Genomic DNA, 25,390 nt, shown 5'->3' with positions numbered 1-25,390 from the left:
TATCCTAAGATGAACTAAATATACTTTCAAAACTAAAATAAACGATGAGCCAAGGCTGTAACCACCATAGACTTTGAATGGGACATGTCCCCCCAATACTCATAATAGTGGTCTGATATGAGTTTTTTCCCATGCATGGTTAATTATTAAGATATTACATTTGGTACCCCCCAATCCTGAATATGTGGTTACATCCTTGCGATAAGCAATGATTTAAAATGAATGCGGGGGAGAGAGAACAGAGGAGGAGACATTAGTGGTAGAAAGGGCATGATGTGCACTGGCCTCTGGATTCACTGCCGGTCGGTGGCACTTGACACACTCTTCAAATATTTTTTTCACTCTTCAAAATTTCTTCAAATAAATGCATGCGATACTAACCTTGGCCACCAGGTGCCACTATCAGTAAACATGTAATCTTATGCTTTTAATGCTTTCTCTGATGCTATATAGTTGAATAATACATTTATAATTTATTTGGATATTTATTTGACATTCTTCATCTGGAACTCTTCACTTCTACAGTAGACAGTGTGTTTCAAAAGCACTGACAACTTGTTATATTAAAATATATTATTATTATAATTAAATTCCACCATGAAAATCTGCACATGACATCCCCGCTCATTCGCGAGGATTTCATATATAAATGATCTTTTCATTTAGAAATTAGATTACTTAGAACAATATTAGACTATTAACACTTCAAAAGGACAGACATAATAATAATTTCCATTTTCCTCAATACATTCCTTCGCTTCCACCATGTAATACTGAGCGAACGACAGAGTGTTTAGAAAAACCAACAATTTCAAACAAACAAATAACTCCAGTTGTTACACGACAATGAATGCCATATTAAACATATGTAACCTGATTCTGTCTTGATTAAGGTTTGCAAACCCTTAAATAAATTATAAATGTATTATTCAACTAAATAGCAACAGAGAAAGCGTTAAAAGCATAAGATTACATGTTTACTGATAGTGGCACCTGGTGGCCAAGGCTGGCACTGCATGCATTTTTGTTTTCTTTTTTTTTTTTTTGAAGAGAGAAAAAAAAATAAAGAGATAAAAAAAATGGGAAGGGAGAAAAAAAAATTGAAGAGAGAAAAAAATGTTAGGAAGAGAGAAAAAAAAAATTAGGAAGAGAGAAAATTTTTTTTTTAAGAGAAACAAATTGAAGCGATACAAAAAATAGGAAGGGAGAAAAAAAATTTGAAGAGAGAAATTTTGTATTTAATTTTTTTGAAGAGAGAGAAAAAAATGTTAGGAAGAGAGAAAAAAAAATTTAGGAAGAGAGAGAAAAAATGGAGACTTACTAAAATGGAGACACTATTTACATTTTTTTCACCATAAATTTTTTTTTTCCACCTTCCGTAAATCACCTTATTCCACATGTGAGAAAGTAGAGCCCTATGGCAGTCACTAGCATCAATGAAATATGTTACAACCTACACTAAGCAAATTTTTTGTTGTATTTATGTTTTCTTTGAATATCAGTATGCCTGTATGTCTCTCAGCATTTTGAAGAGAGCATCACATGATGTAAAAGAACAGAGAAAGTCTGTAAGGTCTGTGGCAAAATTGTTTGGCATTTGCCATGTAACCTTGTACAGATTCTGACACTCCAGGAGTGTCATCCATCTGTCACCACTGTGACTCTGATAGGGACTAACACCTTGTGCACACACACACACGTTCAAGTTACATTTTATTATGGCCAATTACTATGACTGACAGTAACAAACATGCTCACACACACACACACACACACACGCGCGCGCGTGTTATTATTATTCAGTTTTATTATTGTGATGGTAATGTAACACATGCACACACAAAGAGTGTTGAGTTGTTGAAGCTGGTGCACATTTGCTCATTTTATTTAGTTTTGTTGCACACACACACACACACCAATCATTTTGAAAAGTCAGTATTGAATAAAAAGCTTTTAAAATCCATTTATTGTCATAATCCTTATTTCATAATGTTACATATGACCCCGGTGGATATCATAATGTTACATCTTACACCAGGGCATGTTCCAACTAACCAGGACTATGGGGTGAATGGTAACATTTCACTCCTCGTGTTTGAAACTAAACCATGCATTTTCGGTTTGTGCTGCAAGATAACGGCTACATAATTTAATAGACACTTGTAACTAGTTTATATCACATTTTTAACGCACTGGCTTAAAAGAACCCCCAAGATACAGACAGAAATGTCAAAAATGTTACAAACATCCCGGTCTCCCCTACATACACTTTGGTGTCAAATGGCTCAGTGGTTCTTCACTCACATCACGAGGCCGCCCACGCTCCCACCAAGACCAAGGTTGCCACCCGTCCTTGATTTTCTGGGATCGTCACGATTTTTGGCCATCTATCCTGGGAAAACAAAATTCCATTCCGGGATGCAAATATTTTCCCAACACGTGTAATATGAGTCTGATGAGTCCTTTGATGTAGAGTAATGTTCATTCTGTGCACAAGAGCCGCAAACCTCAGTTTAATGCTCTGTACATGTGATATTCTGTTTGGCTGCAGGTTTGTGAGAACTGTGTCTAGATGCTTGATTATGAGAGGATGAGTATTGATTGGTGAGCTTTAAATCACTGAATTCAACAGAGAACTATATGTGTTCCTAATAGGATATTCATATTAGTGGTGGACAGAAAAGGGAGGCAGCACCCCTCCCAGCTCCTATCCCAGTTGTGTTTTTCTTGGCTTGTGTGGAGGTGAGTGGTGATGAACAAAAGACTAAGCTACCAGTGCCTCAACTTCACAGCTAATTAGCCAAAAGACAAATATAGTTAACATGTGTCTTGCTAACATGCATGACTCTTGAGCTAATAGCTAATGTATTAAGTCATCTAAAGTTCAGCTAAGGCAATATATTACGGCCATACAGTACTTAATGGAGACACTACAGGTGAATACAGTCAAATGTGTGTCTAATAACGTCATCACAATCGCCACATTGATATACAAATTAGGCATTAACTAATTAAAATGCGCTAATTTGCATACATTTAACAAGGCACTGCAGGTGAATAGGATAAAGAAAATAACTAAAGCATATCACAACAGAACTTCCCCAGTTAATGAGTCACATCAAGAATCTTTTCCCCTGAAATGTTATGTTTAAATATGCATATTAGCTGGTTTTGGTTAATTTAGAAGAAATCTACAGATGCAAACTGATGGAGGGTAGTAGGCTTAAAACAAACACCATCTAAATGTGTATTTTGGAAGTTTTACCATGGAAGCAAAATAGACCAAAATCTCTATTGGCCATGACGTCTGTGCATTGCTCCGTTCTTTTATTCTAATCTATTCTAGTTGCAATGTTTGGGAGTCTAATATGTATTTTTCCTATTGACACACTAAAGCGGAAGATATAAATAACCATCTTAAAAATAAAAAACAATTATATTATATTATATAATATATATATATATATATATATATATATATATATATATATATATATATATATATATATATATATATATATATATATATACACACTCACCTAAAGGATTATTAGGAACACCATACTAATACTGTGTTTGACCCCTTTCGCCTTCAGAACTGCCTTAATTCTACGTGGCATTGATTCAACAAGGTGCTGAAAGCATTCTTTAGAAATGTTGGCCCATATTGATAGGATAGCATCTTGCAGTTGATGGAGATTTGTCGGATGCACATCCAGGGCACGAAGCTCCCGTTCCACCACATCCCAAAGATGCTCTATTGGGTTGAGATCTGGTGACTGTGGGGGCCATTTTAGTACAGTGAACTCATTGTCATGTTCAAGAAACCAATTTGAAATGATTCGAGCTTTGTGACATGGTGCATTATCCTGCTGGAAGTAGCCATCAGAGGATGGGTACATGGTGGCCATAAAGGGATGGACATGGTCAGAAACGATGCTCAGGTAGGCCGTGGCATTTAAACGATGCCCAATTGGCACTAAGGGGCCTAAAGTGTGCCAAGAAAACATCCCCCACACCATTACACCACCACCACCAGCCTGCACAGTGGAAACAAGGCATGATGGATCCATGTTCTCATTCTGTTTACGCCAAATTCTGACTCTACCATCTGAATGTCTCAACAGAAATCGAGACTCATCAGACCAGGCAACATTTTTCCAGTCTTCAACTGTCCAATTTTGGTGAGCTCTTGCAAATTGTAGCCTCTTTTTCCTATTTGTAGTGAAGATGAGTGGTACCCGGTGGGGTCTTCTGCTGTTGTAGCCCATCCGCCTCAAGGTTGTGCGTGTTGTGGCTTCACAAATGCTTTGCTGCATACCTTGGTTGTAACGAGTGGTTATTTCAGGCAAAGTTGCTCTTCTATCAGCTTGAATCAGTCGGCCCATTCTCCTCTGACCTCTAGCATCAACAAGGCATTTTCGCCCACAGGACTGCTGCATACTGGATGTTTTTCCCTTTTCACACCATTCTTTGTAAACCCTAGAAATGGTTGTGTGTGAAAATCCCAGTAACTGAGCAGATTGTGAAATACTCAGACCGGCCCGTCTGGCACCAACAACCATGCCACGCTCAAAATTGCTTAAATCACCTTTCTTTCCCATTCTGACATTCAGTTTGGAGTTCAAGAGATTGTCTTGACCAGGACCACACCCCTAAATGCATTGAAGCAACTGCCATGTGATTGGTTGATTAGATAATTGCATTAATGAGAAATTGAACAGGTGTTCCTAATAATCCTTTAGGGTAGTGTATATATATATATATATATATATATAAGTAGAATTAATTTAGTTACAAATGTCACAATTCATTTAGCTGGAAGTTTGTTATGTAATTAAAATCCTAAAAATAGGCAAAAACATTTTTTTTTTTGTGTGTGTGTTTTGATGTTACTCTTTCATTGAAATAAATGCTACACATATAGTAGTTTCAATATCAAACAAGGAGTAAACAATCATAAATAATATGTTTTATTTCTCGTATGATAGCCAGCAATATATTTTTCGGTCATTGATCAAATGTCTAGGAATTGGGGTGGCATCCATAACCGAGACCCATCCCATCATCCTTCCTCACTCCAACCATCTTTCACACACTGAACCACTTGTTGTTGATCCATAAAATTAGAACAAGCAGGTACAATGGCTATAGCCATAATAGCGAAAATATGGGCGGGATTTCTTGGCCGGAAAGTTGCGTCTAATTGGTCAGGTACGTTTTGGCTAAATAATATATTTTCTATTTTAATTATTCACTGTATGTTTACAACTCAAATAGCCATTAAAGTTTATCTTTGTCATTATTCAGGTGTAAATTATTGTCCAAACTGCTTCGGGAGCGTCACACAGACGACATTATCACATGGTACCTGTTTCTTTTCTCACCGCTGGTCACGATAAACCAATCACAGACGTTTGTGTTGACTGGATACGGCAGTTAATTTAATAATTTTACAGACTTTAACAAAGCATATTTAAATTTATATTTAGATTAACAATCTTTTCAATTATTTTATTTAAAACATTACACTGTCTAGTGTACAAATTTCTTTAACAAGAGAAAAAAACAAAACATGCTGATACATGAATGCGTTTTAATGGAGGAGTCGGCTTTCTGAGGCACCAAGCGGCACCAGGCGGAAAAGAAATGTGTGTCCCATGAGAAACGAAGAGGGACATGTCTGCAGCCTGCAGAATGAGGCGGGGCTACATATGGGGCGGAGCAATACGTGTCGCTCCGCCCATAACATATTCTCATTGGCTCGTTCATCTTTCATAGACATCATGATAGGAGATGTGGTCATCGTTGCTGGTGTGTTGTCATTGTTTGAGAGATATTGAATATTTGAGCCAAACAATTTGATTATAGCCTTTACTTGTTTGTGATATTCAATCCTAAATTCCATGGATTTTATCCTATGTGAAAAGTGAGGAACAAATCAGGATTTATAAATGCTGAAACTGATGTGAAAATGTTCTTACACAAATGCCAACTGAAAATTATATAAATGTGTTTTTGTGTGTGTAGACAGAGGGGAAGAGATAATAATTTACAATCCTTCAAATAAATTAACATGAATTAATATAGAATACAGGTGAAAGCACTGCAACTATCACAAGAATGGCATAACAATTTTAATCAGTTCATCAGCCGCTTGTTTGCTATTGTTGATGGCATACGTTATAATGACTGCATTCCTAAAATGCAGAGTAATCAATAGATCAAGCAGATGCAGACGGCGTGCATAAAGCAAACTTGGTCAATGAAAGAATCTATTATTAATTATGCAAAATAATCACTCATGATGATGACCTGTTATAATGCATGCTCTCTGTTTTTTTGAGAATTGCCTATTGCATAAAAGCAAATGCCTCTTATGAGTGAATGATTGAACGAACAAACCACATGGGTTTTTGTATTCTGTCCCCCAATATTTTATTTTTGTATTTTGTATTTTTTAAATAAAATTTTATTTTTATTTTCTCCCCTTTTTCTTCCCAATTTGGAATACCCAATTCCTAATGCGCTCTAGGTCCTCGTGGTGGCAGAAGACGAATCTCAGTTGCCGCTGCGTCTGAGACCGTCAATCCGTGCATCTTATCACATGACTTGCTCACATGGAGGCTTCACGCTATTCTCCGTGGCATCCACACACAACACTCAATGCGCCCCACCGAGAGCGAGGTGACCACGAAGAGGTTAACCGGGCTAATTTGGTTGCTTAGGAGACCTGGATGGAGTTACTCAGCACACCCTGGATACGAACTTGTGGTGTGGAAATCAGCGTCTTGACTTGCTGAGCTACCCAGGCCCCCTCTGTCCCCCCAATATTAAGATATTTTAAAATACATTTATATTACATATTTATAACTTTTGTGAGAATTTAATTTAAAGTAGATGGTGCTATTGGTTTTCATAACCCGTATGCTGGGTTATAAATTAAAATGTGTATAATCAAGGGAGTAGGTTTGGCTTGAACATATGGGGGCTACAGTGTGAAGAATTTACATGTTTCCATTGATCACTGTATAAATGGGGGTACCTCCCCCCATCCCCCCTGGAATCTATGCCCCTGTTTATATTACAACAATACACTTTTTTCATTTTCACTCTATGGTGATATTAAAAAAATTACATATTTTATAATTAATTTAATTCATAATTAATTCCTCTAACCATGCATTATAATGAAGGCTTTTTGAAATTGCACAGCTGTTTGATTTACAGATTTGAATGACAGCAGACAAATTAACACAGTTGGTTCATCAGTACATGTGACTCAGTCCTGCTACATTTGTTTGCAATGAACCGTGAGCTGCAACACAATTTAATATCACTTATTATTACACATTATTACACTATTATAAAAATGATAGGGCTATACCATTTTAAAACGCATAGGCATGTACGCCAGTAAAAGTTGACTGAGCCGATGAGAGTAAGCTATGGGCGGGACGAGACGTGTAGCCACGCCCCAATATGTTGCCCCGCCCCGTTCTGTAAGCTGCAGCTAGTGATACTTGGCAGATACGGGTGTTGATCCGAGCGCACTGCGCACAACACTGCTCCGTCCGGAGAATACAACGGCAATTCTGGGAATCCCGTTCGGTTCCCTCAGTTTCGACACCCTGTCTAGACGGCCATTAAACCACATACTCCAGTGTGATTAGCCTCCAGCTGACTTTAATGGATATAACTGAGTGATCTTGAAGACATTGGGATACTAACAAAATATCAAGGTAATATTTTGGGACCGTGTGTGTGTGTGTGTTGAGTCCTTAGAAATGCTCCCTGTTTAAATGTTGGCTCGTGACGTAAACTTTTCCTGTTTAATATGTTACTTTTTTTCATGAACATAACATGTTAAATGCTAAATATAAAATGTTGATGTTTCGCTTTGAAATCCATAAAATATAACGTAATTTAGAAGGTTAATTAGAATACAAATATTAAAAAAACTGCTTTGCTAATACTTGACAAGGCCAACATTGTAATTTGACACATTAATATGTCATGTATTAACTTTTTTAAAAACTAAATGTGATCATTTTATGACACTTTATTCGATCGCGTTTGATGTTTTGTCGTTGGGTAAACATAGGCCCACCGTTATATTTTTCCAATGTTATTCACAGCACGCACATGGACTCCATAAGCGTTTTCCCATTTATTATCTATTTGCTGATTTTATATGGATTTTTGTATGTTGTGTACATAAAAAAAGGCTACACATAATTTTGTGTAGTTTTGTGTTGTTTGCGTTCCTGGGCTGATTTGGTGGATGGTTAATGTTTAGCAGTTGTTGTCTTTTGGTGCGTTGGATTTGCTTGATGTTTGAACAGTTTAAACACATTTCAAGGAATACTTGATATTATACTGTGACATGTTACTATAGTAAAACAATAAAAATGTGTATTGACAAGCAGCTACATCAAATAATCACAACATCAGTCTTACCATGTATGTATATATATATATATATATATAACTATGGCACTGAATGATCACTATGTTCATATACCTTGCTTTTTCCTCCAAGGTACTTTTAAGAATAACGTGTCAGTACTATATATAAACATGATACTTTTACCTTTCATGGTAATTTACGCATTTCAAAAGTATAAATTGGTAAACCGACCCAAATGGTAATTTGTTAGGCTGTGTTGCATTGTTTTAGTGGAAGGATATATTCTAGAAGTGACAGACCGATGTTTTGGGCGATTGTTGGCTATTATGAGATTTATTGGTCGATAACTGTAGCTGCTTGACCGAAATTGAAATAAAATTCTGACCTTCCCGGAAACTTCCTTTTTTCAAAGTCTTTTGGTGAATTGTGCATAAATATTGTGCAAATATTGTACAATCATCCATGCGATTATCTAATCAACCATTCATTCAGATACAGGTCAGGAGCTTCAGTTAATGTTCACATCAACCATCAGAATGGGGAAAATGTTAATCTTAGTGTTTTGGACCGTGGCATGATTGTGTTGGTGCCAGACGGGCTGGTTTGAGTATTTCTGTAACTGCTGATCTCCTGAGATTTTCACGCACTACAGTCTCTAGAATTTACTCCGAATGGTGCCAAAAAAAACGTCCAGTGAGCGGCAGTTCTGTGGATGGAAATGTACTTGTTGATGAGAGCGGTCAACAGAGAATGGTCAGGCTGGTTTGAACTTATAAAGTCTACCATAACTCTGATAACCGCTCTGTACAATTGTGGTGAGAAGAGTATCATCTCAGAATGCTGTTCTGATATGCGGGTTGGCGCTGTTTTGGTGGCAGGAGGGGGACCTACACGATATTAGGCAGGTGGTTTTAATGTTGTGGCTTAGCGGTGTATAGCCTATAACATTTATATCTGCTGTAGTATATAGATAGCATTTAGGCAAAACATCAGTACTAAATAAAGTTTTTTTGAAAAAATGTAGATCATCCATAACTTTTTTGTCATTAATTTCTGATTATTGGCATTGGCCAAGAACTGCACCTGATTGACTGATTAATGAAAGTTGTAAACTTCCTGCTTTCAGATACTTTTTGTGAATTGTGCTTAAGTATTTTGTAAAATGAAAAGTTTCATAATTTCCTAATTTTTTTGAATGTCTCATATAATATATTGTGTGTGTGTGTGTGTGTGTATATATCTATATTTTAGGACTGTCAATCGATTACAATTTTTAATCGAATTAATTATATGGTGTCCCGATTAATCGGATATACAAATATTTGCTGATCTTTAAAATCTTTAAAAACATCTTGAGATCCCTTTGATCGCATATGTGCTCCGAGTGTTTTGAATGCAAGAACGTAACGCATGTTTGTGTTGTTCTGCCTACTGAAGTGTTTTGTTCACTGTATAGACTGCGCGTTGCTCATACAGCTGAAATTTCACTTACTGCCCTCTGGAGTAAACAGGTGGTACTACAAGCTTGCATTTCTCAGGAATCTTCCTTATTACGGTTCGGGTGCTTTGCGATTAATTGCGTTAATTTTTCTTAACGCGTTATTTTTTGTAAAATTAATCCCACTGAATTAATACATTAAATTGACAGCCCTAATAAATATATATATATATATATATACCTGCATACACACACACACACACACACACACACTCATAACTCAATCTACTACTACTTTTTAGCTAACAATGGCTTGCATCATTTCTTATGTCAACTGTGTGAGTCATTGAGTAAATTAGTCATTATAAATTTGTACATGGTGTCCTGTGAATAATAAGTTAATAGGACTTACATTTCATAATTATTATTATAGGACTGTTTGATAATGATGTCAGAGATAGTTTTAATTAAATGTTGCTCACTATCTCACAAAAGAGGATATTTCTAACATACAGATAATAATTATTTAATTTTTATGTTGTGTTTCGCTACCCTTTCAATTTGTTGGAGGACAGTGTATAGCCCTTATTCATCATTTAGTTTGTACAATACAAACTAATGTATAATAATGTATGTACAATTTTCCCACTTGCTTCTTAGAGGTCTCTAATTCTCTCTCATTTGAAGAGAGCTTTTTTGTGTGATATAAGAGGAGGAAGGAAACCATTAAAGTGTGCTGGTATACAGATTGCCATTGTTCTCAGCACATTTAAATGTGCTGGGAGGGAAAGCGAGGAATCTCAGGCTATTCATGGCTCAGAAAAATACATAATAATGATGTCTTGTAAGAATACTGTCGAAGCTTTCATGGATTCCAAAGGAATATTCTGCGCCACGGAAATGGACTCCGATGCTGCAGTTCCTGTAAAATATTTGGAAGTTATTAATACATCTCTAATCTATAATACATCATGTCTAAAGCAGACATATTTAGATATTGAGTTCACATAGTAATGTACAGACTCGTATAATGTACAGGCACTGATAGAGACATTGTTCTACCTGGTAAAATATGACTATTTTTAGATGCAATTGCTTTAGTTTCCATTAGTAATCATTAATGCAGGATCATTCTGTACAGTTAGACTAGGTCATTGGATACAACCAAGAGGAAGTTTTCAACTAGCAGTGGTGTAGTGTGAAAATGTGACGCTGTTCTTTCTTTCACATATAGCATTGGGAAGTCACTTCAGCAATTTGGTTTGTTTTTGTTGGTCAATTGTTTGATTTGCATTGTGATTTTATTTAAATGATTAATTTCAGTGACGTTTAAAATGTTTAAAAATAATAGCTCTCATCAATCAATAGTGAACTCACAAAAGTACAAAGTAGTTGAATCAGTTTTCCATGTTGCCGTTACCCGAATTCAGGTCCTCATTGTGTTTTTGTGTCTGTAACCTTTTTTTTTTTTTTTTTTTTTTTTAATAATTATCAGAAAAATATTGTCCCCTTAAATAGCATTAAATTAATATTCCTGGTTCAAGTTAGGTTAAACTCAATCTACAACATTTGTGGCATAATGTTGATTACCACAAATAAATTATTTAAACTAATTCCTCATTTATTAAAAATAAAATAATTTGGTATACAGTGAGGCACTTACAGTGGAAGTGATCGGAGCCAGTCATTTCTATTTACAATTGTATTTATGATCTAATTTGTATTGGTATTTCTCCACCTGTTGTCTTAGTGATTTTTAAGTCTGCAAAAGGGTGCCAGTGAAAGAAGTTGGAGAACATAAAATGTTTGTATTTGGTATGATTTTTTGACCACTTTGTTATTTTGAATTTATTTTACTTTCGTTTGAAGTGTAATTCGAAATTAAAAATATGTTTGTTTGAATTTTTCAGTGTTTAAATAAAAAAAAAATGTCAATGAAAATTGACCAGTAGAAATGAAGTGCATGCCAATACAATCAATGTTAATTTGAGCCATGATTTGTGTGTCAGTCGATGAAAATGATTAATAACACTTGCATTCTCTATAATCTAACGGAGCGTATTTACACATTTTGATGAGAAACAAATTTTCTAAGCATATAAAAGGAGCGGGTCACTGTCAAAGAAATATGCCTGACAATCATCAAGGACACATTTAATGATCAAAGGAAAGTAATTTTCAATTCTTCTAATATATTGCGTGCCTTCCATTTGCACTACCAACTTCTTATGAATGGGCTGTTTTTGTTTCTATCACAGGTGCTTGAGGGAATGCACTATATAACAGGATGCAGATGGTGCAATAACCGGAGAAGAACCTCTGAATTAAATTGCACCTGGCGCAGCCAATTTGCATGTTGCTCGCGCGATTGTGCCAAACCCACTTGCACCTAGACTTAGTGCATACTTGCACAAAAATAACAAAACTTCATGACCATACCCACTGACATTGCACTTATGAATTTGCGCTTATGACTTAAGGCATAGCGCTGTGCTTAACACTAGCGCTCTTAAAATAGGTCCCCATAAACTCTAAAATACACACTAAATGTTTTGAAAGTTTAATTTCAAAATGTGAACATCATACATGCTAACATTATTTTGGGGAGGCGCTTTCTAACCTTATGTTATATAGCAAATTACTTCTTTGTTGCCATGACAATGCAATGTCATTTAAACCCTATAATCAATTTTATCACACTAAAATATGTCGAACAGAGTTTCTATATATATATACACACACACACACTGTATTTATTTTATTTTTTTGACTTGTGTAATGTTTACATCTTGTGGCTAACCCTTTGAAATAGTGTGTATTTTAACGTTTATGACAGAACCCGTTGACAACGACTGTAAACGCCGTAGTTTACCAACGATTTTTGCTGCTTTATTTTATTATCGGCGGACAATAATCAAATACACTCTTCTAATGTCCCTCTCTTTCTTTCACAAATAGCATTGGGAAGTGACTTCAGCATTTTGGTTTTTGTATTTACAAATGTTGTTGATTGAGCTGAACATGTACTGAACCATTGCTTTAATTTAGTTTAGCGACTTTTTGTGAGAACTTGAAACTTGACAAACTAAAGTACCTTCTTCAACATTGGACCTATTATTTTCAGAGGTTTCAGACTACATGGAATACCCACCATACAGGTTACCAACACAAACACTTTCAGTTAACTGCTAATATTTGGGCATGCATGCGTGGGCTGTTATGTTTGGGTGATCCGAGTAAAATTATGAATTGTTGGAAAATGTATTAACCTATTAGTGACCGTAAACACGACCCATAATATCAGACAGCCTTGAATCATCCGAATTTATGTTGGTGATCATGCAAGGTAACTGGTTGGCAGTGAGCCAAGATTTTGTAGGTTAAGAGGTATCGTTTTCCAGACAGTAAAGAAAGGATGTTTTCCTGGCTTTACAGCTCTTTGCCCATTGGCAGCTCACAGCCCTTTGCAATATTTAAGAGATCTGTTTGTATGACCACATTGAGCTCTCAACATAAACGGCATACACACATGTAAACAGTACATGATTGGATGTTTCATTTTCCTGTTACAGCACTTTGATTACCGGATCTGATGACAATCTGATCCTGTCCCCTAAGGTTATTTGCTATTTGGTGATGAAAAAGAGCTATATGTGCTTGTCGCTAATAGTATATTAAAACTAAACTTTCATATTTTCTGATTACTAGCCCAAGTAAAATAGCCTTCCACTAAGTCTCTTATTATACTATTGTCTCTATGGCTTGGGTTAAACTCAATCGATAGCATTTGTGGCATAATTTTACCACAAAAAATGTATTTTGACTTTGTCCCTTCTTTTATATAAAAAAAAGAAAAAAAATGGTTCTAGTGAAATACTTTCAATGGAAGTGAATGGGGCCAATTTTTGGAGGGTCTCAACTTTAAAGGCAGAAATGTGAAGCTCATAAAATTATATGAGAGCACTTACATTAACTTTTCTGTTAAAACTTGTGTATTATTTGAGCTGTAAATGGTTTTAAATTGTTGTTTTAGGGTTATGACATTGTCATCATGCTAACTAGGTTGTAAAATTGGCTATAACTTTACACAGAAATGGTTTTATCACACTAAAATCATGTTAACACACATTGTTTACATCTTGTGGCTATACTTTTGAAATGCTGAGTGTTTCAAAAGTATAGCCACAATATGCAACCATTATACTTGTAAATATGATTTTACTGTGATAAATGTCTGTGTAAAGTTATGTCCAATATTACCAGTTATATCTAACTTTGTGCTGCAGGTAAACACAAAGCGATTTTGACACTAATCATGTTTATGTATAATGCTTCCATCTTGTGGCTAAAACCTACTTTTGAAATCGTGTGTATTTTAACATTTAGGTACTGGCCCTATTCATTTCCATTGTAAGCGCCTAACTTTAACCATGATTTTTGCTTTTATGTTTTAATAAATGAGATACGAGCTATTAGCATAATGCTACAAATGCTGATTGAGCTTAACTTGTACTGAACCCAGAACATTCCTTTAATGGAAGTCTAAGGTATTTCTTTCGCCCATTTTGTCATCAGCTGAAAGCTCAGTTTCAGGCATGTCTTTGCTACCGGAAATCTATCTGGACAATTCCTGTTTGCGCAGATTCCCATTGAGGTCACCATATTTCACCCCTGGGGTTTCACTGTGCAAGGGTGAATGTGACCAAGCCTTGATAGATTTCAAGTGGCGAAAGCATTTCCCTTCACAAATTTTGCGTGGGGTTAATGTTTTGTGAATTTGGACACCCAAATTTACAGCGTTGGCCAATAACAATTTGCTTGGATTGGCAGTGACGTGGCACAAACGGTGCAGGATGAGTTTCACACCAAAGTTTTATACATGGGGTTAGTATTTTGTTCAGATCCCTAACCCCACAGTAGTAGTGTTGCTTGGCTTAGTAAACCCCATTAAACTCTAAAAATGCAACAGACATTTTTTTATGTATACAGTGCATCCGGAAAATATTCACAGCGCTTCACTTTTTCCACATTTTGTTATGTTACAGCGTTATTGTAAAATGGATTAAATTAATTATTTTCCTCAAACTTCTACAAACAATACCCCATAATGTCAACGGGAAAGAAGTTTGTTTGAAATCTTTGCAAATGTATTAAAAAAAAAAACAACGGAAAATAATGAATTTAATCCATTTTGGAATAAGGCTGTAACATAACAAAATGTGGAATAAGGGAAGTGCTGTGAATACTTTCCGGATGCATGTATATTTGTTTTCTATTTCTTCTTCCTCCATGTCCTCTATACAGTTTCTTTTTCTGCATAAAAATATTTTTTTCCCCAAGTGTGGTGTGTTTCAGACTCTGGTTTACTGGAAGAGTGAAATAGCTTCATTTTCAGTATGAGGTGGTGAGATTTACTTAAGGGAGGGACTGAATTTGGAGGCCTGTTTAAACATGATTTTTGGCATCAGTACCCAGGTCTGGGTTTGGTTGCAACTGACATATGAGCAGCTAAATTCACCATTTGCCTGCATTTTGTGGCCTGTTTTGGATATTTTTCTCTAAACAGTAGCTTGACATGACCCTTCAACATGTAACTCTCCTTATATAAAATAAAACCAGGAACTTGAATAAAGTAAATGGGGTCAATTTTGATTTCAAGTTGACCTTGAAAGAATATTCAGAGTTAAAAATAATTTCAAATCAAACCTCAAATCTTTCTGCTTGTTTGTGCTCTTTGTTTTATAAGCAATTGGACTTTAAATCTTTGCCTGGAATAAATCCAATAGTCTTAGATTAAAGGAGAGACCCAAGCCATATTTTTAGACCGGAATTTTTTATAGACTTGAGGGTGGGCTCTTTTGACTTAGGCCAGTAAGCAACCACCTAGCAAAATTATTTCAATATCACTTAGAAGACCTTAGCAACTGCATAGCAATGCCCTGGCAACCCTCCACCACACCCAAGCATCATTGCTTTAAATTTTGCATGGACCAGTGCCACTCAAATTTTCTTCTGAAAATATACAAAATTAGTTATTGTTGCTATGTGTTTTCCTTTTACAGCCATGATACAAAAGTTACTTTATTAATCAAGTGATGTGGATGAGTTCTTCAGTGTTTAGGATCTGCAGCATTGTGCTAATTTAATCTTTCTTAGGAATGTGTGATGTTTTTCCATTATTTCACTCCCATGTTCGGAATGTCCAGCATTGATAAGATGTTCGTGATCCAAACAAATTTGCTTTAGTTTTCTCTAGCATAATTTGTATTCATCAGACTGTTAACAGATAAAGTTTGAAGGTCATGCCAACACCAATGCCAACAAAAACAACTGAAAAATCTATACATGAGAGGGCTTGTTTTATCAGCTATGCTTTACCAAATCCAGTACATTTTTTGAGTTCAGATTTTATGGTTTTGGTTGGATGATATAAACCGGTCAGGACTGGTATTTCAGGATTTTCTCAAATTAACAAGCTAACGGGAAGTAATCACAAGGTATCCCACAATACACTTTTATTTATTTAAAAACAAATTATTACATATTTTTATTAGTTTTATGATTTAAAATACATCAAGCTGAATAATTGTATTATGTCGAATCTCATAAAAAAATGCCTGGGCTTTATTTTACCCCAAAATCAAACGAGATTAAAAAAATTACAGAAAATGAAGCCTATGATATTATGTATATAATAACAACCACATTCCACCTAAAATTTCAAATTTCTGTAAAAAAAAAAAAGTCTCCCCAATTTGGAATGCCCAATCCTATGCCCATGTCCTCGTGGTGGCATAGTGGCTCGTCTCAATCTGGGTGGCAGAGGACAAATATCAGTTGCCTCCGTGTCTGAGACCGTCAATCCATGCATGTTATCACATGACTTGTTTAGTGCGTTACCGTGGAGACTTGTTGCAAGTGGAGGCTTCACACTATTCTCCGCGGCATCCACACACAACTCCACACGTGCCCCACCAAGAGCGAGAACCACATTATGGCAACCACGAGGAGGTTAACCAATGTGACTCTACCCACCCTAGCAACAAGGCCAATTGGTTGCTTAGGAAGCCTAACTGGAGTCACTCAGCATGCCCTGGATTCGAACTTGCAACTCCAGGTGTGGGAGTCAGCGTCTTGCTGAGCTACCCAGGCCCCCCTAATTTCTGTAATTTAAAATAAATAAATATTTAGTTGTTTTTAAATGTAAAACTTGCATTGTTTATACTGTAATACAGGTGGTTGGTAATTGTCATGAAAATAATGCCTTTTGACACCAGATTTACCCGAAAATGTTTTGCAATAGCAAAGGTGTTATGATAATGAGAATAATAATAAAAAGTAGATGTCGTTACATCAATGTATTGATTCTGTATCAAGATTGCAAGACATTAATGAGCCCACTACCTTTCAAATTGGATGAACCTTTTCACACATGAGAATTTCTACAGATCTGTTTTGGATCCTGTCAAGCTCCCCATTTAATCTTATGTTTCTGTGTTTTGTTGTAGGTGTTATTGCTGATCACCTGGTCTTGGTTGTGTTCTGCTCTCTCAGTAAGCACTACAGCGGAGTGCTGGTTTGGTCAGTATGCAGGTCTGGTTGCCTTTGGCTCTATTGCTGAGCCTGAGGGTCACACACTCTCTCGGACAGAACGGTGAGTCTGTTTTTGTCATCATCAGGCTTCCTATCCAGATTCATCCTGTCATGTTCTAGAATTCAGTCAATGCAGGTTTAACTCAGATTTAATGACACCAATCAAGCATGTTTGAACTAGGGATGCAACGATACCGATACTAGTATTGGAATCTGGTCCGATACCACGCTTATGCACTTGTACTCGTAAAAAAAAAACTCAACAAAATGAGATCAGAACATCCCTCATAACCTCTGTCTGCACATTTCTGATGTTGCTTCAATAATAAGAGACAATGGAAACATTTGTTCATGCAAAACCACCATTTCTTATTTATTTTTGGTAATAATATGCTGGTGTTTTGTGTTTTAAACATCTAATTTAGAGGAATTAGATTTTGGTGGTGGTGTAGTGGAATAAAGCACATAAATGGTAATCAGAAGGTCACTGGTTCGATCCCCACAGCCAACACCATTGTGTCCTTGAGCAAGACACTTAATTCAGGTTGCTCCGGGGGCATTGTCCCTGTAATTAGTGCAAGTCGTTTTGGATAAAAGCGTCTGCCAAATGCATAAATGTAAATGGTCGCTTGTCACGGCTGGTTAGGACGAGAGATAGTTCTTCGTGCTTGATGCGTTATTTTATCACTTGTCATTCCAATGTTGGGTTTTGGACACAATTTTCGCTAGATTAAAAAAACAAAAAAACAAACAGGTGATGCTACTACCGGACATCTACAGTCATAACTAATAATACTATGTGTAAAAATTGCAAAGGACTGCAGAAATCATCCAGTGTACAGTTGGATTAATGCATTACAATAACATTTATTTTTGTGAAGATTTACAAACTGAATTGATAATACAATGTAAATAAAGCCTAAATCTTATGTACTCTTTTTTTTTTTTTTTTTTTTTCTCTCTCTCTCTCTCTTTCTCTGTAATGTTACAGCTCTTGGTGAACTTCCCGTGCCCCGTGGTTTAATGCTACAGGCGGATTTACCTGCACAGACTCTTTTTCTGACATGGGAAAGTGACTCATCGCTTTTCGACATTGAGATTTTCCACACTGAACTCATGAATGTGGTGCTAAATGTAAGAGCTCCTAAATCTCTGCTTTAGACTGACAGTTCGACCGTTAATCTTTGTTATTGCCTGTTAGTTGGGGTTGAAATGTGGCTTTGGATACATTCCATAAAAGAGCAGATAAACAATGATGCTCATTCTTGCAATATCATAATAACATATCTTATGTGCCAACTCCATGTCTGTTCAGGACAATACGGTTCCCCCTACAGTTCAATAAAGAGATTAAATGCGAATACTCTCAGACTGGTTCATCCACACACTGTTTTTTTAGTCTCATATGAGTCACTGACTGTGACTTAAAGAGCTTAACAGTACATGTTTTGTTTGTGATTACATTCATGTGTCAAACGTGTTTTGGAATGTCAATGTTAGTTTTAGTCACTGTTAGTTTTTCCCACATTGTAAGGTTTTTTTTCTTATTAGAATAGAATATTACAGTTGAACCCTTGAAGGGTTCATAGTTCGAAAAATATTATATATATATAACTTGTGGTTCAGTGTCTTGCGCAAGGACCCTGCGGCATGTGGAGGTGTGTGGGCCGGGAATCTAACCACCAACCCTGCGGTTAGTGGACAACCCGCTCTACCACCCGAGCCACAGCCGCCCGCCCAACGCACTTTTATTTTCCATACAATGGAAAACAAATATGACAAAAAGCACCATAAAAGTAGTCATTACAGCTTATATACTGTATATAAGATATACTCTATTTTTTTTTTCTCCTCCATTTTGGAATGCCCAATTCCCAATGTGCTCTAGGTCCTCGTGGTGGCGTAGTGACTCGCCTCAATCCGGGTGGCGGAGGACGAATCTCAGTTGCCGCCATCAAGCCGTGCATCTTATCACGTGGCTTCTTGAGCACGTTACCGTGGAGATCTAGCTTCATACTATTCTCCACGGTATCCACGCTCTACTCACCACGCACCCCACTGAGAGCGAGAACCACATTATAGCACCACGAGGAGGTTAACCCAATGTGACTCTACCCATCCTAGCAACCGGGCCAATTGGTTGCTTAGGAAGCCTGACTGGAGTCACTAACTTGTGACTCCAGGGGTGGTAGTCATTGTCTTTACTTGCTGAGCTACCCAGGCCCCCATTTAAGATATATTCTTAAGCTTTATCAGCAGAATCTGTGGCATGCTGTAACAGAAAATGATATCTGCCAGGCTTCCATTGTAATTGGATTACTGCAAACAAGTTTTTTTTCCTTTTTAATTGAGAGATGAGTTGAAATTACATCCTGTGGTAATCGACAGCATGCCACAGACACTGTCGATAGAGCTTAAAGGGATAGTTAAATCAAAAATGTTGTTGTTCCAAACCTGAATTACTTCATTTCTTCTGTGGAGTGACCACCACAGTAACCATTCATTTTCATTGTATGAATCTTTTGTGTTCCCTTGCTGAGCATTCATTTTCACTAAGAAATGTGTCACATTACGTAGGTAAAATGGGTCACTAATGCCGTTTCATGTTGACTTCAAGATGGAAAGAGTCAACTCCATTTCAGTCTGTTGTTTTAAAAATCAGTTTATTTATATGATTTATGTGCTCTTTTTTTTATTTGTAGGAGACAGTGGCAGTTAAATCAAATCCTGCAACAGGACAACATGGTTGGAGTTGGCACTCGCCGTTACCATTGGAGTGCACCTCTCACTCTGTGCTCATCAGGGCACGAAATCAACAATCAGTTAGCCAGTGGAGCCCCCTTCAAACCATTCCAGGTACTATAACTGTTTAGATTAGTTATGATTTTAGATGATTGATCATGTAATCTGAAGGTGAAAATCTCACTCTTAATTTTTGGCCATAAATGAACAAAATAGCATGATTGAGTCAATACATCAAAAATAATTTTACTTTAATTTACATGTTTTCATGTCGCTTTTATCCAAAGCGACTTGCAGTACAACTGATGAATGCAACAGAAGCCATTCATAATAAGGAGGCAGTTATACAAGAAATTCTGTAATACAAAGTTGCAAATTGCTCAGAGAAACACAATCAGAGAAAGGTAAAAGAATGGATTGAGAACTTATTTAATTTTGAAGTAGAAAGAATACAGTTATTGCTTTAGTAGGATTGGGTCACCTGCTCGCGAAAGAGATGTTTCTCGAAGGTGGCTAGAGAATCAGCTGCTTGGGTCGAGTTTGGCAGGTCGTTCCACCAGCGAGCAACAGTTGAAGTGAAAGTCTGGAAAAGGGATTTTTTGCTTCAGTGGGATGGCACCATGAGGTGCCACTCACCCACTGATTGTAAGCTTCTGGAGGGCACATAGTGTAGAATTGAAGAAGCAAATGTAGGTAGAGGGTTGCGGAGCCAGTGGTTGTTCTGTAAACAAGGATAAATCCCTCGAACCGATGCAAGCATCCAGTACAGTTCGATGAAGAGAGGCACCTTCTTGGGCTCGTTGAAGACTAGTCATGCTGCAACGTTCTGGATCAAATGCAGAGGTTTGACTGAACATGCAGTAAGTCCTGCCAGAAGAGCATTGCAGTAGTCCAGTCTAGATATAACAAGAGCCCTGGCAAGGAGTTGCGTAGCATGCTCTGATAGGAAGGTTCTAATCTTGCTAGTGTTAAACAAAGCAAATCTGCATGATCTGTGAAGTTCAACTGATCGTCAAACACAACCCCAAGATTTCTGGTATTCCTGGATGGTGTTATTGTTGATTAGTCAGTGGTTCTCAACCCTGTTACTGGAGGCCCCCCATCACTGCGCATTTTGCAAATCTCCCTTTTCTGACACACCCAATTCGGGTCTTGGAGTCTCCACTAACGAGCTGATGAGTTCAATCAGGTGTGTTTGATTAGGGAGATATCCAAAATATCCAAATAATATGTAGTGTTGGGGGACCTCCAGGAACGGGGTTTAGAACAACTCTAGTTGAATGGTAAAATTATAATGGACTGCTGGGCTCGCTAGAAAAACGTTCAGAGCTGTCGGGTTCGATTTGGAGGGAAATTTCAGGCTTCCGTCTTTCGTTCTTGCACGTTTATGCCATGCCCTTAAACGAAGAAAAGAAGGTCTGGCGGCAGAAATGCTACTTACTTGCTCAGTAGACATATTTTTCAGATATACTTCTTGTAAGACTTTCTTCTTGCTCTCAGTGACTCTTGGTGTAGCTAGTCAGATCCTGATGGTGATCATAGGCAACCACAAGTAAACCTCAAGCCATCAGATCCATGCAGAAGAGCAGTGCTGAAGCACAGCCGGCATAAACAACAAAACAGTGTTCCTCTGTGAGAAACTTGCAATTTTATGCTTCAACCACAGATGTGGATAGAGAGCCCAGAATTCTGTAACGTTTCTTCTGAAACATCTGGCAAAACAATTTGGTTACACAATTAACCCTCCTATGGTATTGAAAAGTGGCACCTCCCTTGGTTCGTGGTCATTTTTGACCAGAAGGTTCTGATGTGTGTGTGGGTTTTTTTATGTTGACGAAGATGATATTGATACAATTTCATCTTCCCTGAAGTAAGAATAATAAAATGATGCATTTCTTTTGGGATTTTATAATATTTATACATATTTACAAGTACATTCCTAAATTTGAACATTCATTTGTATAAACAAATAAGCAAAATTGAGAAACAAAAATTCTTTAAGTTGAAACATGAAGAAAATACAAGAATGTGACATAAATTGGAGACAGATTGCTGCCATCTGGTGAACAACATCTAGAAACTTGAAAACCATGTCATGCCAGTAACAGCCAGTAGAGGGCTGTTGCCACTTACGGTGTAGTTTGATGGCTTGTTGTAACATAATTTTATGTTTTATCACAAGAAATGCATTTGGATATATATTTAGACATTATCAAACTATTAGTTGTCAAAGTTTAGCGTTTTAAAATCAGTGTAAATGCATAATAATGTCAAGAAAATGAACATCAGGAAACAGAAATTTACTAGAAAATTCAGAAAATTCAATTGGAGTATAAACTATAAAAATCAGAGTAAACATTTAGCAATTTCAAACTTTCTATAGTAAAAGATACATGTTTGTGTGTATGTGTGTGTGTCAGATTGCTGTCATCAGCTGGAAAATAACATATACCGTGTGTGTGTATTATCGTCTCACCCCTTCATTTCTGAGTGTGTAGCATTGTGATTGATTTATTTATTTTGACAAATGTCTCACCAGTTCATTTTGTGTAAGTGTGTTTGTGTGTGAGTGGGTGTATGTGTTTTGCACTGAGGATGTTTTAGAAAATCACCCTGTAATTTCTGTCTGTTTTTTGCTGCATTGTGGCAGATTTATTGATTGTATTTGACAGATAAAAAAAATATCTTTTTTTTTTTTTTGGGTCTTTCCCATTCATTTTCAATGGTCGGTCAGTTTTGACCGCGAATACCAAAGATGTCGCTTTTTTGTAAAAATTTTTTACAACCACTTATCGAAACAAGCCCAATTTATTTTTTATTTTATTTTTTATATGAAAGTCAACAAGTTTTTTACTGCTCCGATAATGGAAACACCATAGGAGGGTTAAAAGGTGTTATTTTGCTGTTAGTTATTTAGATTTAAACCATTTACTAAAGAACATTTGTCTTTAGGGTCTGACATTCCTGAGATGTTTGGACCCAACATGTTTCCTCAGGATAAGATGGTCACTGTGGGCAGCAACATGACCTTCTGCTGTATTGTTGGTGAGAGGCAGGACTTCCAAAGTATCCAGTACAAGGGACAGGAGATGAATGCCACACGCTTAAGCAGAAGAACTTATGCCATTACTGTAACCAATCAGCCGGTGTCTGGCCATACGGGCACCAATGTGGTCTGCAGCTCCCAAATGCAGATCCTCACTGGAGCGGTGGTTTTCGTTGGCTGTGAGTAGAATTCAATCTTCTGCAATGCACTTTGAAGTTCTAATGAAAATTCGGTCATTTACTCACCCCCATGTGGTTTCAATCCCATATGAGGGTGTTTCTTCCAACTCTGGGCAGTTGTAGGACTATGAACTTCTAGAAAGTAAAGTTGTAATATTGCATTTTTATTTGATTTGATTTAAAACAACTTTGGGCACTTTTAGCACTGTGGTCTTCCAGAAAGAAAATTCTTGTTCAAATAAATAACATAAAATTGCCCAAAGTTGATGAAACACCCATGACATTCTTCCATGGAAGGATGTTTTACAGTATCTGTCCAATGAAAGTGAATGGCGACCGAGGCTTATCAAGTATTACTAGATTTTACTGCATTGAAGAACAACTGTTGTCATTTTCAAAGCTTGCAAAGTTACATTTCAGAAAGCAGGACATTATAAGTTTTCATTTTTACCATAACGACCACCACTAAAAATGTCTACGCTCTGTCAGAAAGCAGAAAACCAATGTGGCTTGTTGTTTGTAATTGCTGTAGATCCGCCAGGCGATGAGGGTTTGGTTTGCGAGAATCGGGACCTGGCATCCGCAGAATGTTCTTGGAAAAAAGGACGGGACACTCACTTGAGAAAAAAGCACAGCCGCACTAACTATACCCTTAATGGAAGGCAAGAAACACACTACACAAGACCCACAAACCACACACATTATCCTGATTGCCGTTCTGAACTGTGATGTCTTTTGTACATAAAAGATCACTAAACAGAAAACCACATTAAATGAGATGGAAAGGATACTTAAGAATATGTAATATATATTTTGCTGCTCATTTAAGAAGTCCATTAATATTCAAATGTAATTAGAATTCCATTACTTGCCTGAAAGTAAATGAAAGTCTGGTTGGATAAGCCATATTTTGGTCTGCAGGGATTGTTTGGAGGCTAATGAAGGGAAGATATTCCAGTGTAACTGGACCATGTGGGAGGGGAACTGGACTCTCGTGGCTCGAAATCCTCTTGGAACAGTTCAGCTCACTGACTTCGCCCGTCTCACTGATCGGGGTACCGGCACTTATTTTATGTGGCATAATATTCAGTGGCCTTTACAAGTATTTGGAGCCACACTTTAAAATGTGTGAATGTCATTGCATTAGCTAAGAAAGAATCAAACCAAGTTGCATTTATTTAAAAGAAGGATAGCACACTTTTCAAACAAAACATTTCACAAAAAGCAGTTTGTTCAAAATGAAGACGAAATGTATTTGGATACCTTCTGGTTGTCGGGTGTTTCTCGTGTGTTATTTGATCATGTCTATAGTGAATGGCATTAATGACTTCCTATATTCACTAAAATAACTTTGCAGGGTTCCCACATTCATGGAAAATCGGGAAATATCAGGAATTTTCCAGAAATGTCATCATGGAAAAGTAATGGAAATTAGTATGATTGTAAAAAGTAATATAGAAAGCATGAAAATGTAATAATTTTTTTTTTAAAAGTATGAAAAAAACAATGGACATTTGTGACGAGGAGGAGGGTGGGGCCAGGCCATGAGGACACACGGCCGGCCCTGAATCGGGCTAATCAGCCGGGGAGGAGGATAAAGACAAGCCGGAGGCGCCAGTTCGAGAGAGAGAGACGCACATGGCCGTGTGTGTGTGTGTGTGTGTGTGTGTGTGTGTGTGTGTGTGTGTGTGTGTGTGTGTGTTATGTTGTTCACTGTTTTATGTTTACTGTTCAGCCAGTTCCTGCCACCTCCTTGCCCATCCCTTACCCCGTTACAACATAAACAAATTCTACAAAGTTATGGAAAACTAATTGAAATTAGTGCAATTATAAAAAGTCTTTGGAAACTCATGAAAATAAAAATATTTAAAAAATATTTAAAAACAAATATGGAAATCCATGGAGTTTAATACATTTCTAAAAGGTTATGAAAAAATAATAGACATTCAAAAATTCTAAAAAGTCATGGAAATTAATATAAT

The 25,390-nt window shown here is 36.8% G+C and overlaps 1 protein-coding gene across 1 annotated transcript in view; it reads left to right on the top strand.

Moving 5' to 3' along the window:
- Positions 1-7,549: 7,549 nt before the first annotated feature.
- Positions 7,550-25,390, top strand: part of LOC127640144 (leukemia inhibitory factor receptor-like) — a 33,933-nt gene continuing 16,092 nt past the window's right edge. The window contains exons 1-7 of the mRNA XM_052122563.1: positions 7,550-7,742; positions 17,357-17,502; positions 18,433-18,575; positions 20,144-20,297; positions 23,136-23,408; positions 23,941-24,070; positions 24,330-24,463. Coding sequence (XP_051978523.1) covers positions 17,436-17,502; positions 18,433-18,575; positions 20,144-20,297; positions 23,136-23,408; positions 23,941-24,070; positions 24,330-24,463 — 901 coding nt within the window. The 5' untranslated portion in view covers positions 7,550-7,742; positions 17,357-17,435. The remainder of the gene's footprint in view (positions 7,743-17,356; positions 17,503-18,432; positions 18,576-20,143; positions 20,298-23,135; positions 23,409-23,940; positions 24,071-24,329; positions 24,464-25,390) is intronic.

This window comes from Xyrauchen texanus, chromosome 4 (assembly GCF_025860055.1).
Source record: "Xyrauchen texanus isolate HMW12.3.18 chromosome 4, RBS_HiC_50CHRs, whole genome shotgun sequence".
In the NCBI taxonomy this organism is placed as follows: Eukaryota; Metazoa; Chordata; class Actinopteri; order Cypriniformes; family Catostomidae; genus Xyrauchen; species Xyrauchen texanus.
Note: the sequence above shows the minus strand (reverse complement) of the source record. Positions and strands in the feature narration are given on the sequence as shown.